General features: G+C 62.9%; 3 protein-coding genes across 3 annotated transcripts; 1 reads left to right on the plus strand and 2 right to left on the minus strand.

Moving 5' to 3' along the window:
- Positions 1-214: 214 nt before the first annotated feature.
- Positions 215-3,798, minus strand: RHTO_00471 (sensor histidine kinase/response regulator; the record flags this gene model as incomplete). Its single annotated transcript, XM_016414155.1, has 9 exons — positions 215-430; positions 490-579; positions 635-721; positions 776-1,146; positions 1,205-2,150; positions 2,208-2,916; positions 2,974-3,241; positions 3,309-3,404; positions 3,483-3,798. The coding sequence occupies 9 exons, from the start codon at positions 3,796-3,798 to the stop codon at positions 215-217; spliced, it is 3,099 nt and encodes a 1,032-aa protein (XP_016277162.1).
- Positions 3,799-4,079: 281 nt separating this feature from the next.
- Positions 4,080-9,338, minus strand: RHTO_00472 (paired amphipathic helix protein Sin3a; the record flags this gene model as incomplete). The annotated part of the gene is made up of 13 exons (XM_016414156.1): positions 4,080-4,362; positions 4,464-4,574; positions 4,640-4,809; positions 4,867-5,025; positions 5,084-5,383; positions 5,443-6,318; positions 6,380-6,856; positions 6,913-7,779; positions 7,835-8,726; positions 8,782-8,808; positions 8,876-8,894; positions 8,997-9,050; positions 9,113-9,338. The coding sequence occupies 13 exons, from the start codon at positions 9,336-9,338 to the stop codon at positions 4,080-4,082; spliced, it is 4,461 nt and encodes a 1,486-aa protein (XP_016277163.1).
- A 200-nt stretch (positions 9,339-9,538) lies between these two features.
- Positions 9,539-14,890, plus strand: RHTO_00473 (ATP-dependent RNA helicase DHX36; the record flags this gene model as incomplete). The annotated part of the gene is made up of 14 exons (XM_016414157.1): positions 9,539-9,716; positions 9,831-10,013; positions 10,082-10,127; positions 10,185-10,264; positions 10,318-12,009; positions 12,067-12,461; positions 12,521-12,591; positions 12,647-13,643; positions 13,702-13,778; positions 13,832-13,949; positions 14,004-14,283; positions 14,351-14,469; positions 14,525-14,747; positions 14,826-14,890. The coding sequence occupies 14 exons, from the start codon at positions 9,539-9,541 to the stop codon at positions 14,888-14,890; spliced, it is 4,524 nt and encodes a 1,507-aa protein (XP_016277164.1).
- Between the last annotated feature and the right edge of the window lie 31 nt (positions 14,891-14,921).

Raw genomic sequence — 14,921 nt, forward strand, 5'->3', positions numbered from 1 at the left:
AGATCCTTGCGTGTATAGAGGATGGTGGTGGCGACAATAAAGGAAATACCCAGAAGACGACTGAACCGAAGGAGAACATGCGATGGACGTGAATGCTAAAGACAACAACGGGAAGGACAGCGCACGTAATACGACGAGGGACCCAAAAGGAGTATCTATGTGACGTGTGTACAGCGAAGAGAAGCGATGGAGTGGGTATCGCGATATGATATGTTCATGCCGAAAGAGGTTCGGGGGAGGAAGAGAGACGGCTTGGGGTGCAGATGCACGTCGTAGCGTCGCCGTCGTTGACCTGAGCCTGCATGCGAGCCAGCTCGGCGGTGAGGACGCGGAGGCTGTCGCCCCCTTTGAGCAGCCACTCGTCGATGGGTCCGCCGTTGCTCATCGCCTTGACGCGGTCTTGCTCATTCGAGAGGCCGGTGAGAGCGATCTGCTCGAGCAAGGGAAGTCAGCAAGCAAAGCAAAGACGAAATGAGGAGCGAAACGCACGATGCGATGACGAGGCCAGCCGTTCGCCTGCTCGACTTCGCGCATGACCGTCGCAGCTTCCAGTCCGTCCATGACAGGCATGCCAATGTCCTGCATGCGGGAGCCGATTAGAAAAGCACGACTATCAGAGGAGCTGCCGACGCACCATGACCGTGACGTCTGGGCGGTACAAGTCGTCGCGGAAGATCGAGACGCCTTGCTGTCCGTCTGCAGCGGCGCGAAACTCGTATCCCTGCTCCAGCACAAGTCAGTACAGCTGTATTTGAGGAGGAGAGCGCGAGCGCACCTTCTGCTTGACAAGGGCAGCAAGCAAATTGCGGGCGATCGCGTTGTCCTCGCACCCGAGCACTCGGAGCGGGCGGTTTCGCGTCGCAGGCGCAGCGGCTTCGCCAAAGGTGACCGAATTGTGCTTCGACGAGTCTTTCTGCTTGGAGGGCTCGTCATGCCGAGCGGGCGACTCGTCCGGCGTTGTCGGGCGACTCGATGGCGGGCTGGAGGAGCGGGAGGAGCGACAGCTGGGACAGTCCGACTTGGCGGATCCGGAAGACGAGAAGGCTTTGCTGGCCGTCATGATTTCGTCGGAGAGCGTGCGGCGGATGGCAGGTACTGGGCGAGAGGCGACGAAGAGCATGGGGAGGAGGATGTCGACCGTCGTGCCTGTGAGTTAGCGGTCAGAGCGAACTTCTCGTTTGGAAGATGACGGCATGAGACTCACCCTTGGCCGGCACGCTCGTGACGTGGATCTGGCCACCATGCTGGGCGACGAGCAGACTCGAGAGCGGGAGACCCAGACCAATGCCGGGTACGTATGCGTCGGCTCGTCGGAAAGGCTGGAAGAGCTTGCCGCTGCGAAGGAATGCCTCGCTCATTCCTCGGCCGGTATCCGCAATGCTGACCTTGACCAGCTGTTCGCCCGGTCGACTCGTCAAAGTTCCGTCCGCCAATTGAAGCGAGACCGTGACTTGGCCCGCATCGGTGTAAGACCAGGCGTTCTCGATGACGTTGCCAAAGATGCGACCGAGGTCGCTCGGCCTCGATCGTGCGAGCCAGCCGTTCTGGCGGGCAGCAATGTCGACGACGACGCGGACGTCCTTCGTACCGGGCGCATCCTCGCCTTCTTGCTGCGCGAGCTGGACAGCACGAGTGAGCGACCGCGCCGTGACGTCCTGCAAGAGTTCGGCGAGGTCGACAATCTCGCTCGACGAGCTCGAAGTCGCCTGCGTCGTCGGCTGGTCATTGAGGTTGTAGAAGTCGACCGAGTCATCGAGCAGGCTGCGGAGCGAGTCCATGCAGACGTCTGCGACGCGGAGGTACTCGTCGACGCCTGCGCCTGCGCCGCGCATCAACTCGAGCTGACCGGCGAGTCCGTGGAGCGGAAGTCGCAAGGCGTGCGAGATGCTCGAGACGAAAGCCAGCTTTGTCCTGTCGCTCTCGCTGCTCTGGTCGCGAATGAGGGCGGACAGGCACACCCAGCCGATGTTTTTGGCGAAGGTGCGGTCGCCATCGCCGAGCTCGAGGAACGGGTCGGGAAGGGAGACAAGGATGAGGAGGGCGAGGGCTTGGTTGTGGTCGAAGATGGGGATTAAGCGAGTCGAGTCGGCCTTGCCGACGACGAGGTGCGAGAGGATCTTGTCGGGTAGAGCATCGGCACCGTGTTGACTCTGCGTGTGAGCGAGTGAGTCCAGAGTCCTCGCAGCAATATGAGGAGATAAACGCACGATTCTGAGCCGCCTCACAGAATTGTCAAAATTCCTCAGATCCTCCTTGCTCAACACCTCCGCCTTCTCAAGCTGCTCCTTCGGCACGCCCGCCTGTCCCAACACCGCAAGCGGCGCGACTCCCTCCTCGATCTCATACGTCGATCCCTCAGGCGTCTCGGCGCGGTAGACGATCCGCGGTCTTCGTGCGCTGCCGAAGGAATCGGGACACCATCCTGCCGAATTCTGCGGCGAGGCGGTCGAGGAGCGCGTGTCGACGATAGCGGCGCTCGAGACGCCTGTCAAGTCGCATAGGCGCTGGGCGGCGTGCATGAATGCTGCGCTAGTCGGGCTGGATGGCGCAGGAGGGTCGTTCGGGTTCGCGCTCAAGACCGCCTCCATCCCAGGCGAGGCCTTTGACGGACTCGCCGAACCACCGAGCGTGAGTTGCAAGAACTCGGAGACGAACGCAGCCTGCTCTTGTCCTCGTCGTCGCAGCCTCGCCTCGTTCTCAACGAGGATTTCGCGCTCGATCCGCCGCGCCAGCGTCTTGAGTGCCGTAAGCTGAGGCTGCGTGACTTCGCGCTGGGCTTTGTGGCTGACGGCGCAGAGAGTGCCGATGGGGATTTGTCGAGAAGGTCCGCTTGTGTCGTCGTCGAGAGCGTCCAAGGGGAGGCTGATTCGGACGCCGGCGTAAAAGTGCAGCTTGCCCGACTCGGAGTAGAGAGGACTGCACATAGGTCGTCAGCGGGTTCGAGCGGCGCAAAGGTAGAGGAAGCGAGCGCACATATTGCCGACCCGCCAGTCTTTCGCCGTGTCGAGGACGACAAAGGCGTCGTCCTCGCCCGCGAAAATCCCGTGTCGACACAAGCACCATGTCGACTCGATCTCCTCGAGCGAAGTCTGCCAGTCGAGGTCATCCAGCGGAGACTGCGAGATGCCGATGAGGCAAGTTCTTGACGCTGTCAAGCTGGTTGCGAGGACCGTGATGTCGGGGCCGAAGAAGGTGCGGACTAGTTCGCATAGCTCGGATACGGCGACGAGAGGCGTTGAACCTGCGAGAAGAGGCGGAAGAACTCAATACGAGAATAGTCGGAGCGAGCGAGGACGACATCAGCGTACCATCGAGGTGGAACTTGTGGACGAGTTGGACTCGTTTCCGCTCGTCTGGCGAGTAGGGCGGAGGGATGTACTTGTGCCGGGCGTAGAACTCGAGGGCTGTGAGGCAGTACGAGATGCGGCAGAAGCCGAGAGGTCAACCTGGTTCGGAGGGTTGTGGTGCGAAGACGAGCGCACCTTGTTCCGCCGTCTCTGGCCCACCCGAGTAGTTGCCCGCATACGACGGTTCTCCCGCCTTCAAGTTCGCGCCGGGATTGTCGAGGAGTTGCTGAAGAGTTGCCGGAGGAGTCGCGGTCTCTTCAAAGTGGCCCAGCGAGTACTCCATCCACCAGCACCTCCAGGCATTCAGGACGTCGCTGTCGACGAGTGCGCTCGCTGCTGGCGCTGCCGTCGCGGGACCTTGGCGTGCGAGGCGAGGCGTGGGCACGCTGTCGAGCGGGAGAGCGTCGGGTTCTCTGGGCAGCGACGTCGGCGGGAGGGCAGCGGCCGCCATGGTCGCGCTCGAGGGGTGAGTGACGCTGCTCTGTTGTGTTGTGGTGGTGTGTCCAGTAATGAAGCGTCTGAGCGCAACGACGTGAGCGAACGACGACGAAGAGCACCGCAGAACAAGCCGCATCGCCTTTCCATCTCCCCGCGCGAGAAACGATCTGCAGCGCCAGCTCTTGCTCCAAGTGGCAGGTCTCGGAACGCGATCTCGCCTTGCTCAGCAAGCGGAACAACAAGAGATCGTCTGCGTTACTGTGCGAGCTGCCGGCATACACACGCCCCGCTAAGTTACTGCTCGTCCGCCATCTGCACATCCTCACCCGCCTCGACAGCGCCAGCGCCAGCACCAGCGGAAGCTGAACCGTCCGTAGCCGCCAGAGCCGCGCCCGCGCCTGCCGACGGAGCCTCCGGCCTTCGTCCTTCCTTGGCCTCCTCCTCTCGCGCCGCCGACTCGGGGTGAAGCTGCTCCTCCAGCCACCGGTTGAACCGCTCGCTCCGCCGCGTCGACAGCGAGCCATGCTCGTCCTGCTCGTCGTCACCGGGTGGCGGTCGTCGTCGTCGCAAAAAGTCCCTGCGCGCGCGGGAGAGAAAGCCAAGGTTAGCTTTTCCTCGCGGCCCAAGACTCGTTGCTCGGAGATCCGAGATGGAGGATGGAGGAGTCACGAGACACACTCGGTGTTCGCCACGAAGAACAGCTTGTACCCTGACTCGGAGACCTTGGCCTCGAGTCCTGGCAGCAAGTCAAACTCTTGAGGGTCCTCGTTCGCCGACAGCACGCGATTCCTGCGTCACGAGCGAGTAAGCATGAGTCAAACCGAAGGCAACACGCGAGATGGGAGGGAACGCACCGCTTGAGCAAAGGCGCTTTGACCTGCGCGCCGATCCCCTCGCTCGGCGACATGAGCGCGAACGAAGCGAGCCAGCTCTGGTGCATCTTGGCCTCGGACTCGTACGCGTCGTCCATCGTCAAATCCTCCTTGCCGAGCAGCTGGATCGTCAGTACTTGCGACGCGGGAATCTGCGCGACGTCCAGGTCAGCGCTGATCCGGGAGAAGGACAGCTAGGCGGGACGCACCCATTCGATACGGTAGATGTGCTCGTCGGTCTCGAGGACCTGCTCGACCTCCATGCGATAGGCGATCTGCTGCCGAGGCGTCGTCGTCTGCCGCGCGCGGTCCTTCTCGAGCAGCGTCACGATGTCCTGGCACCGGTTCTCCGAGTTGATCGTGTGGATCTGCAGCACGCGGTGAGCAAGAAGGAGAGACTGAAAGAAGGGCGGGCGGGCGACTCACGTGCTTGATCGCGGTCGAGATGAGCTTGTCGAGCGTAAAGAGCGGGTACGCGCGTACGCCAGCCATGTACCTCAGCTGCTCCTCATACGTCTGCTGGTCGATCTCTCCGTCGAAGAGCTTCTCCGCGAGCTCGAGCATGTGCTCGTAGTAGTGCTCCGGAGGGTTGTCGCCTGTGTCGACGACGGGAACGGGAGCGGAGAGGCCGAGGTCGACGCCGATGGGGTTTAGGCGCTTGTCGCGGTGAGCGGAGGCGAGGTCAGCAGCAAGCTGCTTGAAGGCGAGCAATCGGTGGTACATCGCCTGCGAAACAGAGGGAACGTCAATTCGGACGCTCGCTGAGACGTTCACAAGCTACGCACGTGAAGGACGCGGACGAGGCAGTAGAAGGTCGAGTTGGCGAAGAAGTTGTACCGCCGAGGGTCAAGTACCTCATCGGGACTGGGCGGCGACACAGGTTCGCCGTTCTCCCTCGTCTCGACGAGCTGAATCCACGTCGCGTCTGCGAGCCTGCCCAGCTCGCTCTCGTCCGACGCAGGCGAGCCCTGCCGAGAAGCCGACTTGCCGTTCGCGCCGGACGGCACGCTTCGACCGGCAGTTGCAGCCGCGTGCCTGAGCAGCCGTTTCCGCAGGTCGGCAGCTCCCCCTCGCCGCATCGACGAGCCCTTCCTGCCGCTCCCTGCACTTGACGAACCCGCCTCGCTTCCCTCGGCACCTGTCTCGCCCTCGGTCTCGGTTGTCGCGTCTCCTGCTTCAGTCTCCGCCTCGTCCTCGTCGACATCGGCATCGTCGTGCTGAGACTGTCCGAGGTTCGCCTCCATCTCGCCGATCGAGATGCCCCAAAGCAAGGGGACGAACAGGCGGAGGAAGGCTTCGAGTCGCGCTCGTTCGGGCGTCGAGAAGCCCGATTGCTCGCGGTCGAGGTACGAGAAGGTGAGCTTGAGGACGTCGAACAAAACGCTCCGGTCGCTCATGTGCATCTCGAACTGGTGCAGCGGTCGGAGGGGAAGAGGAAGAGAAGGCGAGATCGAGTCCGTCGGGTAGGTGATTGCGCCGGTCGGCTGCGAGGGGTGTCGAGGAGGTTGGTGGCTGGGAATGTCGAATCGCTTCTGCTGCTTGTCTCGTCGAAGCGTCTCGATCTCGGTCGTGAGGGACTTAGACGTGGTGGTAGTCTTCTTGTCGATGGCCTTGAACGGAATGCCCTGGTGGTCGAGGGCGCGGTAGAAGTTCTTCGCGTCCTGTTGCGGCCGAGGAGAGTTAGCGGGTGACGAGATCAACAAGAGCGTCAGCGAGACGCACCACTTCTCGCCAGACCTTGTTCCACTCCCGCTCGGCGCGCTTCCACTCCTCGTCCTTCTGCTTCAACCTCGCCAAGACGATCGGAACCGCGACGGCCGGGTTGTCCTCGAGTGCCTGCAAGATCTCCCAGCCGTGGTCCTTGCCGTAAATCTTCCGCACGATCCGCTCGTACACGCTCGGCGCCGTGCCGCCCAACCCGCCTTCCTCGCCGCCCAGCTTGAAGTTCGCTCGCTCGTCGCTCGACATGAGCGCGAGGCGGGCGGCGATCGTCTCGAAGTGCGAGACGGTTCGAGCCATCGACTCGAGGTGGAACGAGTACCAATGCCGCTCTTGCTCCGAGTTGTAGAGCGCCTCCTCGTACGGGTTCTTGCGATGCGCGCCGGAACCCTCGGACGCCCAGGTCGCGAAGGCAACCCATTCGTCGTTCAGGACAGACCACTCGAGCGGTCCTCGGCCGGAGCAAGCGAGATCAATTTCCTGGGTGAGCGTGGCGGTCAGCTCGGCATGCGTCGAAGAGACGGCTCGTCACGCACCGAGTCGGGCAGCTTGCGGTAGCTCGGCCCGAAGCTCTTGAGGAGATGCAGCTCAACGCGCGGCCGCTCGAGCACTGGCTCGTTGTCGATGATCCAGTCCTCGCCGTCGACGCGTCCGTCCTTGACCGGATCCCAACCGACCAGATCCTTGAACTGCGCGACGAGCGTATCATCGTTCCCGATGAAGAGGAGGCTCTTGCTGAGCAGCGTCTTGAGGTCGATGATCTCCTGCGTGTATAGGTTCAAGAGCTTGAGGAACTCGGTGTACGCCTCGCGGTCGTCGATGTGCTTCTTGACGCGCTCGAAGAAGGTGAACTCTTCGGGCTGGACGAGCGGCGGATTCTGGTGCTGAGCGAGATAAGCGTCGTAGGCCGACTGCATCCGCGGTGCGCCAGGGAAGCCAGGCGGAGGCGCGCCGTACGGGTGCGCATGAGGCTGCGCGGGTGGAGGCGGAGGACCATACGGCGAAACGGGCGAGTGCTGAGCTGCGAGGTCGGCGTGGTGCTGTTGTTGCGCCTTCGCGACTGGAACGCTGGGACCGTGACCGAGAGGCGGCGACTCGATGCTGGCGGCCTGTTGCTGCTGTTGCTGCTGGAGGTGCGCCATCTTCGCCCGCTTCGCCTTGGCCTTCTCGCTCGTCCCGGGCGCCGCTCGCTTCTTTTTCTCGCCCGGCGCGGGCGCAGCAGCACCTGCCTTTCCTCCCATCGCCGCACCTGTCTTTCCACCTACGTCCTTCTTCTTCCCAGCTGGTCCCGCCGGCGAGGCTCCGGCTGCGTTCTCGGGCGCGCTCGTATCTGGCAAGAACGCCTTGAACTCTTCGAGCAGGTCGGGCGCCTTGCAGAACAGGATCGTTACCTGGGCATAGACCTGTTGCGAGCGAGTGTCAGTCCGCAGATCCTGGCTGAGCGGGCGAGTTGCTCACCTCCTGAATCGGCCGCTGGTCCTTCTGGTACGTCTGCAAGATCTCGAGAAACGTCTTGTACGTCTCAGGCTCCTTAGCGAAGCGGTTCTTGATCTTGTTGACGTAGTTGATCGCGTGGTTGAACTCCATGACCTGCGGCGGACCGCTTGGCGGTTGCGCGGCCTGCTGAGCGGGAGCGGCAGGCGGTGCGACGGGAGCAGGCCCTGCCGCAGCCTGTGGGTGTGGCTGTTGAGGGACGGCTGGCGGGACCGCATGTTCGCTCGCAACGTTCGGCTTGACATCGTGCGCAGCGTACCCCGCGACCGGCTTCGGCGCCTGCGCCGCAGGGCCGAGCCTGGTTGGTGCCGCGGACTGTTGCGCAACAAACGATCCGCTCGAAGGTCCTGCGACAGCGCCAACCTTCTGCCCGGCCTTCGCCTGTTGCTGCTGAGCCGATGTCGGAGCGTTCCAAGTCGTGCGATTGCCGCCAAAGGGAGGGATTGGTGCGGGAGGAGAAATTGCGCGGGCGGCTTGGGCAGTCTGGCCGGGCGGGAGAGGAGGAAGGCGGGCCTGCGGCAGGTTTGAACCGGCAGGCTTCGACGTCGCGGGCGCCTGAGAGGTCTGAGGCACTGCCGAAGTGCTGGCTGCGGGTTGCTGAGATGGCGGAGGACCGCTCGAAAGCGGAGTCGAGGCAGAGACGTTCTGCGTCCGAGTTGTGACGCCCATCGGTGTCGTGACGGTGATGGTGTTGGTGTTGCCGGCTGCGCTGCCGGGTGCGCCCGAGTCTGCCGAGGGCGTGACATGGCATTCGATGCGGTAGCCGGGAGGGAGGAAGGTGTTGAAGCCCTGGATGAGCGAGGGATGGTCGCGGAAGAGGGTGGAGACGCGGTCGATGACGCCGGGTGTGTCGATGCTGCGAGAGACTGGGGTTAGCCAACGGTGGAAGACGATGCGACCGAAGAACGAACTTCTGCGTCTTGAAGTCCTTCATGATCCTGCTCGGCCGGAAGAAGCGCGGTGTCAGCTAGTTTGCGTGTCTGGAAACGCTGGATGACCACGCACGTCAAGAACTGATCGTAGACTGCAGCACAGGATACAGCAAGTCAGCTAGCAGGCCAGAAGACGCCCATCGCATGCTCGCCGAGCAGAGCGCGGGGTATGTGAGGACGGCGGCCAGACTGACCCTCGTATTCGTTCGCAAACTGCTGCTTGACCCGATCCAGGTAATGAAGCGCATCTGCAACAGTGCAAGGAGGTCAGCCATCGTTCCGCGAGCGAGTTGAGCGAGAACAAGCGTACCCCGGACGTTGAGTGGTCGGAAGGCCGCCTGTTGCTGCTGCTGCGCCTGTGCGGGCGGCGGTGGTTGTTGGCCGGGCTGCCCAAGCTGCTGCGCACGCTGTCCCTGCCCCTGGAACGCCGGCTGCCGCTGTTGTGCCGGTTGCGATGAGGCGTGGGCTGGCGGGGCGTGGTGCGCGGGCGGGACGGGCTGCGGCGGAGCTGGTTGGCCCTGCGGTGGTTGTGACATAGCTGTAGCGGCCCCTTGAGCGCCTTCGCTCGTCCCGATCAGCCAAATGAGCAGAGTCTGGTTCGTGGTCGAGCGAGAGTACGAGAGTTGCTCTTCGAGGAGAACAAACGACCTTGCTCCGCTTCGACTGCGCTACTAGGCTTGCTGGACTACTGGAGCTTGATCGGAACACTGATCTCCAGCCTCTCCACCGCCCCGCCATGGGCAAGTCGCGCCCCGACAGCACCGCTCCTCCTGCGGCGACAACGGCGGCCGCTGGCAAGCCTCAGCAGCCACGCAGGAAGGCCAACATTGTCAAGTCGGGCAACGCAGGGTCCAACAAGCCGGCGCCCGCCCCGCTCGCGCCAGGAGAAGCGCCCCCTCCTCCTCCCCTCTTCCGTACGTCCTCGTCTTCCAGCTTGTCAGGCGGTCCTGGGCAGAGCTGTTGAGTTATGCGGATTGTCTACGGGGCTAAGAAGGGCAATATGCTGACAGGACTGCTCATCTTCGCAGCGATCGGCTATAAAACCCCTCTCTCCCTTCTCTCGGAGCGATGTCAAAAGTCTGGCTGGGACAGGCCTTCTGTTGATCCGAAGAAGGGCACCCTGCCGAACTCCTGGACGGCGAGCGTGACCCTGAAGCGGAAGAACCCGAAGTCGGGAGACTTCGAGACGGTCTACATGCGCCCTCCTCCTCGTAGGTCTCCTCTGGCTCGCCATTCACCTCGTTCTACGTTTCGCTGACAGTCCTTCCCGTTCTTACAGCTCCTTCGGACATTGCGGTGGAGAAGCCGAGCGCGATGGAAGCCAAGTATGTTTCTTCTGCTCCTCGCCGCCCGCAACAGTGGGCTGATCCTTACTCCCACAGGCACTGGGCTGCCGTCTACGCCCTCTTCCGCTTCTCGAACAACCTTCGACTAAACCTGCAGCTCCCTCCTTCGACAAGAGGTGTGTTTCGGTGCTTCTGTCGCGACTGCCGCAAGCTGACTTCGCAACGACAGACTACTGGGCTGCGCTGAAGAAGGAGAAGGCGGCGTCACCGCCAAACAAGCAATGGCTGTGGTCCACTACGCCCTTCGAGACAGCCGCCGCCGCTCCTCCCCCGCCAACCGCTTCCACCGCTCCCACCGCTTCCGCCTCGAAAACCGCCTCCCGCGCGCCTTCCGCCTCTACCTCTCGCTCGGCAACGCCAGCTTCCAACGGTCCGGTGCTCCCCACAACCGGAAGAACAACGCCCGCGCCGCTCCCGAAAAGCTGGCAAGAAGCGCCTGAAGTCCGAATGCCAACCGCCCTTCGCGACCTCGTCGAGCGTACCATTCGCGACTCCCTACCCGACCTCACAGACGCCGATCTCGGCTTCGGCGAGAACGGCAACGGTGCGGGCAACGACCACGACCTTGACTCGCCCGGTCCTGGCAGCGGAGCGGCGACACCAATTGGCCTTTCACCCGACGAGAAGGCTGTCGAGCAGCACTTCCTTTCGCTCGGTTTCCGCAAAGGCCACGTCTCTCGCGCTCTCGCTTACGTCCGCTCTTCCTCGGCACCTACCTCGCAACACGCCCTGCGATCCGAGGTCATGCAACACCTGCACCTCCTCGTCCCCGAGTCCGATCTTCCTCCCTCGTTCCAGTCCAGTCGACCGCCCGATGCGACAATACGAAACGCAACGGCGAAGGACAGGGAGGAGCTCGGACGATTGTGGCGAGCTGAGGGTCTTGCGAGAGAGGTGGGCGTGCCGGTTGAATGGGCTGTCAAGGAGATGGAGCGGGTGCGGGTGCGTGGCGGACCCGCTTTGACGGACGAGGAGCTCGAAGGTCGCGTGCTGGATGTCCTTGTGAGGCGTTTGATGGACGGCTCGTCGGGCGACGAGGTGGACGAGGACGAACGATCGAAGCTTGCGGAGGAGCAGCTGCTCGAGTGGTGGGCGACTGACCCGCTTGCCGCGCTGTCCAAGGAGGACAAAGCCGACCTGAGGCAGCGACGAGACGACGAGCTCCTCGGCCTGGAAGGCCTCTTCGGCTCGCGCTTCCAGCGGCGGAAAGACGGATTCGAGATCGCTGTCCCAACGTCTGCCCGTGGCGCAGCCCTAGCACTGCGAGTCGTCTTTCACCCTTCATCTCTCTACCCTTCGCCCCTCGCACCCGGCTCGCCCGTCGCCCTACCCACCTTCTTCGTCTCATCTCCCTCTCTCCCGCCCTACATCCGCCTCCACCTTCTCTACCTGCTCGCTTCCGCCTTTCCCTCCTCAACCTCGCCAAACAGCGGCGCATGGCTTGAACTCGCCGAGCTTGGGTATGGAGGCGTTGTCGGCGAGATGGTCTCGTTCCTTGAAGAGAACGCGCAGAGCGTGATCGACCATCCTCCCGATGCGAGGGACGTGATGGACCGGCTCGTTGCGCCGTCAGTGCGAGCATTGGCGCTCAGCGTTGAAGCGAGCAGGCGGATCACCAAGGCGCCGGGAGGCGATGGACGACGGAAAGGCCGCCAGAACACCCTTCGCGCGACGCCGGAACAGCAACTTGCGCTCAAGCGGGCGTACGAGGAGCTGCAGCAGACACCGGCGTACCAGAACATGCTCGAGCAGCGGAAGAGGCTGCCGGCTTGGGGGATGAGGGAGAAGATTGTCGACCTCATCCGCAAGTCGCGCGTGGTCATTGTCTGCGGCGAAACAGGTTCGGGAAAGACGACCCAGGGTACGTTCTCGCTCGACTCGACCAGCCGACCCCTCACTGACTCTATCCCCTTTACAGTCCCAGCTTTCGTCCTCGAAGATGCCATCCTCCGAGGCGAAGGAGCGTCAACTAACATCGTTGTAACGCAACCTCGGCGAGTCAGCGCTATTGGTGTTGCCTCTCGTGTCGCAGCAGAGCGATGCGAGGACCTCTCGCCTTCATCGCCGCCTGGAGCGGGCAACCTCGTCGGCTATGCGATCCGAGGCGAGCGCCGCGCAGGCTCAGGCTGTCGCGCCTTGTTCTGCACGACCGGTGTCGTCCTCGCTCGACTTGGTCGTGGAGGCGACGAGGACCTGTCTGGCGTCTCGCACATCTTCATCGACGAGGTGCACGAGCGTAGCGTAGACTCGGACTTCTTGCTTCTCGAGCTTCGGTCCATCCTCGCGCGCAACCCGAACCTCAAGGTCATTCTCGTGCGTCGCAGACGGGTCTAGCTTCTTGCGCTCTTGCTGATTTGTCTCGCAACCCGCAGATGTCGGCTACCATCAATCAGCAGCAGTTCTCCGACTACTTCGGCGGAGCGCCTTGCATCGAGATTCCCGGGTGAGCTCGACTGTTCTATGGCTTGCTCCGCAATAGCTAACGACACCTTCGGCAGCTTTACCCACCCCGTCCAGGACTTTTACCTCGAGTCGTACCTCCCGTCACTCCTCTCCTCGGGCGCCTACCGACCCAGCGGCAAGCCCGCTCGCAAGGCGACACAATCGCAGCTCGACCGAATGCGATCAAGCTTCATCGATCGGGGCGTCAACTCGGACGACGTGCGGTCCTTGCAAGCGCTCGAGCTCGCTACCCGAGCCGAGAAGATCGACTTTGGCCTCGTTGGCGCGACAGTCGCGCACTGTCTCGAGTCGTCACAAGACGTCGGAGGCGACGTCCTCGTTTTCCAAACTGGTGTGCTCGAGATCAAGCAGTCGATCGAGGCCATCCGCTCCGCCGTCCCCTCATCGATGCTCTCCTCCCTCCTCATCCTCCCGCTCCACGCGAACCTCACCTCGCAAGAACAGACAGCCGTCTTTCGCCCCACCCCTCGCGGGAAACGCAAGATTGTCGTCGCTACAAACGTCGCCGAGACGTCCATCACGATTGACGGGATCATCTACGTTGTCGACTGTGGGCGGGTCAAGGAGAACCAGTTCGACCCAGACAGCGGGATCACACGGCTCGTCGAGTGCTGGACGAGCCGCGCAGGGTGCAGGCAGCGCCGTGGACGCGCGGGACGAACGAGACCCGGCATGTGCTACAAGCTCTTCACGCACTACACCGAGGAAAACGCCATGTCGCCCCAGCCTACGCCCGAGATTCAGCGCACGCCGCTCGAGGCGCTCTTGTTGCAGATCAAGTCGACGAGGCCGACGGCAAATGTGCGCGAGTACCTCGGGAATGCGCTTGACCCGCCCAAAGTCCAGGCTATCGAGAGCGCTTGGGCGACGCTCAGGATGCTCGGAGCAGTCAGTAACGATGCGGACGGCGCGAAGGACGGCGATTTGAGCGCAAGGTTGACACCGCTCGGCATGCACCTCGCGATGATACCGGTTGACGTCCGCCTCGCCAAGATGCTCGTCCTCGCAGCCATCTTCCGCTGCCTCGACCCGGTGCGTGCACTCTGCCTCGACTGATCGCTCTCTAGCTGACGCTGTTACTCCAACGCAGGTACTCACCATCGTCGCGCTCCTGTCGAGCAAGCCCTTCTTCCTCAATCCGATGGAGCAGCGCGACGCAGCGAAGAAGTGCGTCCACCTGTCGACCTTCCGCTCGACTGTCGCTCACCCTCGCTTTGCAGGGCCCGCGCGAGCTTCTACACAGCGAGGTCGGACTTGCTGAGCGACGCAAAGGCGTTCGAGGCATGTCTCGCCGCTCGCAAGGACGGCCACAGCGCGCTGCGACACTTTGCCGATGAGGTGCGTCTCCCTGAACATCACCGCGAGCCGTCACTGACGAGCTCGCCTTTGCAGAACTTCATCTCCCCCTCGACCTTCCGAGACGTCCTTTCCCTCCGAACCGACTACCTGACCGCTCTCTCCTCTGTCGGTTTCGTCCCCCTGCGCGCGACCGCCTCCGACCCGTCCTTCAACGAGAACAGCCAGAACGAGAACCTGCTCAAGGCGATTGTATTTGCGGGCACGGCGAGGTTGGTTAGAGTCAAGGTGCCGAGAGCGGTGTTTGATAAGGGTATTTCCGGGGCGGTCGAGAGGGAGAGGGAGAGTAGGGAGGTCAGGTTCTTTGAGCCGGATGGTGCGTCCCGTTTCGCAGAGTCGCTGCTTCGGCGAGCCGGACCTGACAAGTTCGCCCTCGCCCGCAGGTCGTGTCTTCCTCCACCCGACGTCGCTCCTGTTCGAAGAGACCCGCTTCTCGACGCCGTTCGTCACCTACTTCAACAAGCAAGTCACGTCGAAGCCGTTCCTCCGCGACGCCAACGAGGTGAGCTTGCGTCTACCTCTCCACAACGCCCGTCTCACGCCGCTCTCGCGCGCAGGTCCCACTCTACGCCCTCTTGCTCTTCTCGTCAGGCCGCATCTCGATGGAGATGGACCGCGGCGTGACAGTCCACCTCGTTTCGCCAACACCGGCGACGACCGACCCGCGCGACCAGGTTGTCCACCTCCGCGCCTGGCCCCGCATCGGCGTCCTCGCGCAGGGGCTTAGGAAGCTGTTTGATGCGGAACTCGTGCGAGAGTTGGAGGAGCCGGGCTTTGGAGGTGCGCTGCGTCCTGTGTCTCTCTTGTCGCAGTCGCGGTCGCTCACCGCTCACCCTCGCTCGCTCGTTCGCCCCGCAGGTCCGGTGAGCCCAGCAGTGCGTGCGATGCTCGAGTTGCTCTCGCAGGACGGTGGTCTGAGGTAGACAGTGCTGGTGCAATAAAGTGGCGAGTTTC

This window comes from Rhodotorula toruloides (genome assembly GCF_000320785.1).
Source record: "Rhodotorula toruloides NP11 unplaced genomic scaffold Scaffold1, whole genome shotgun sequence".
Classification (NCBI taxonomy): domain Eukaryota; kingdom Fungi; phylum Basidiomycota; class Microbotryomycetes; order Sporidiobolales; family Sporidiobolaceae; genus Rhodotorula; species Rhodotorula toruloides.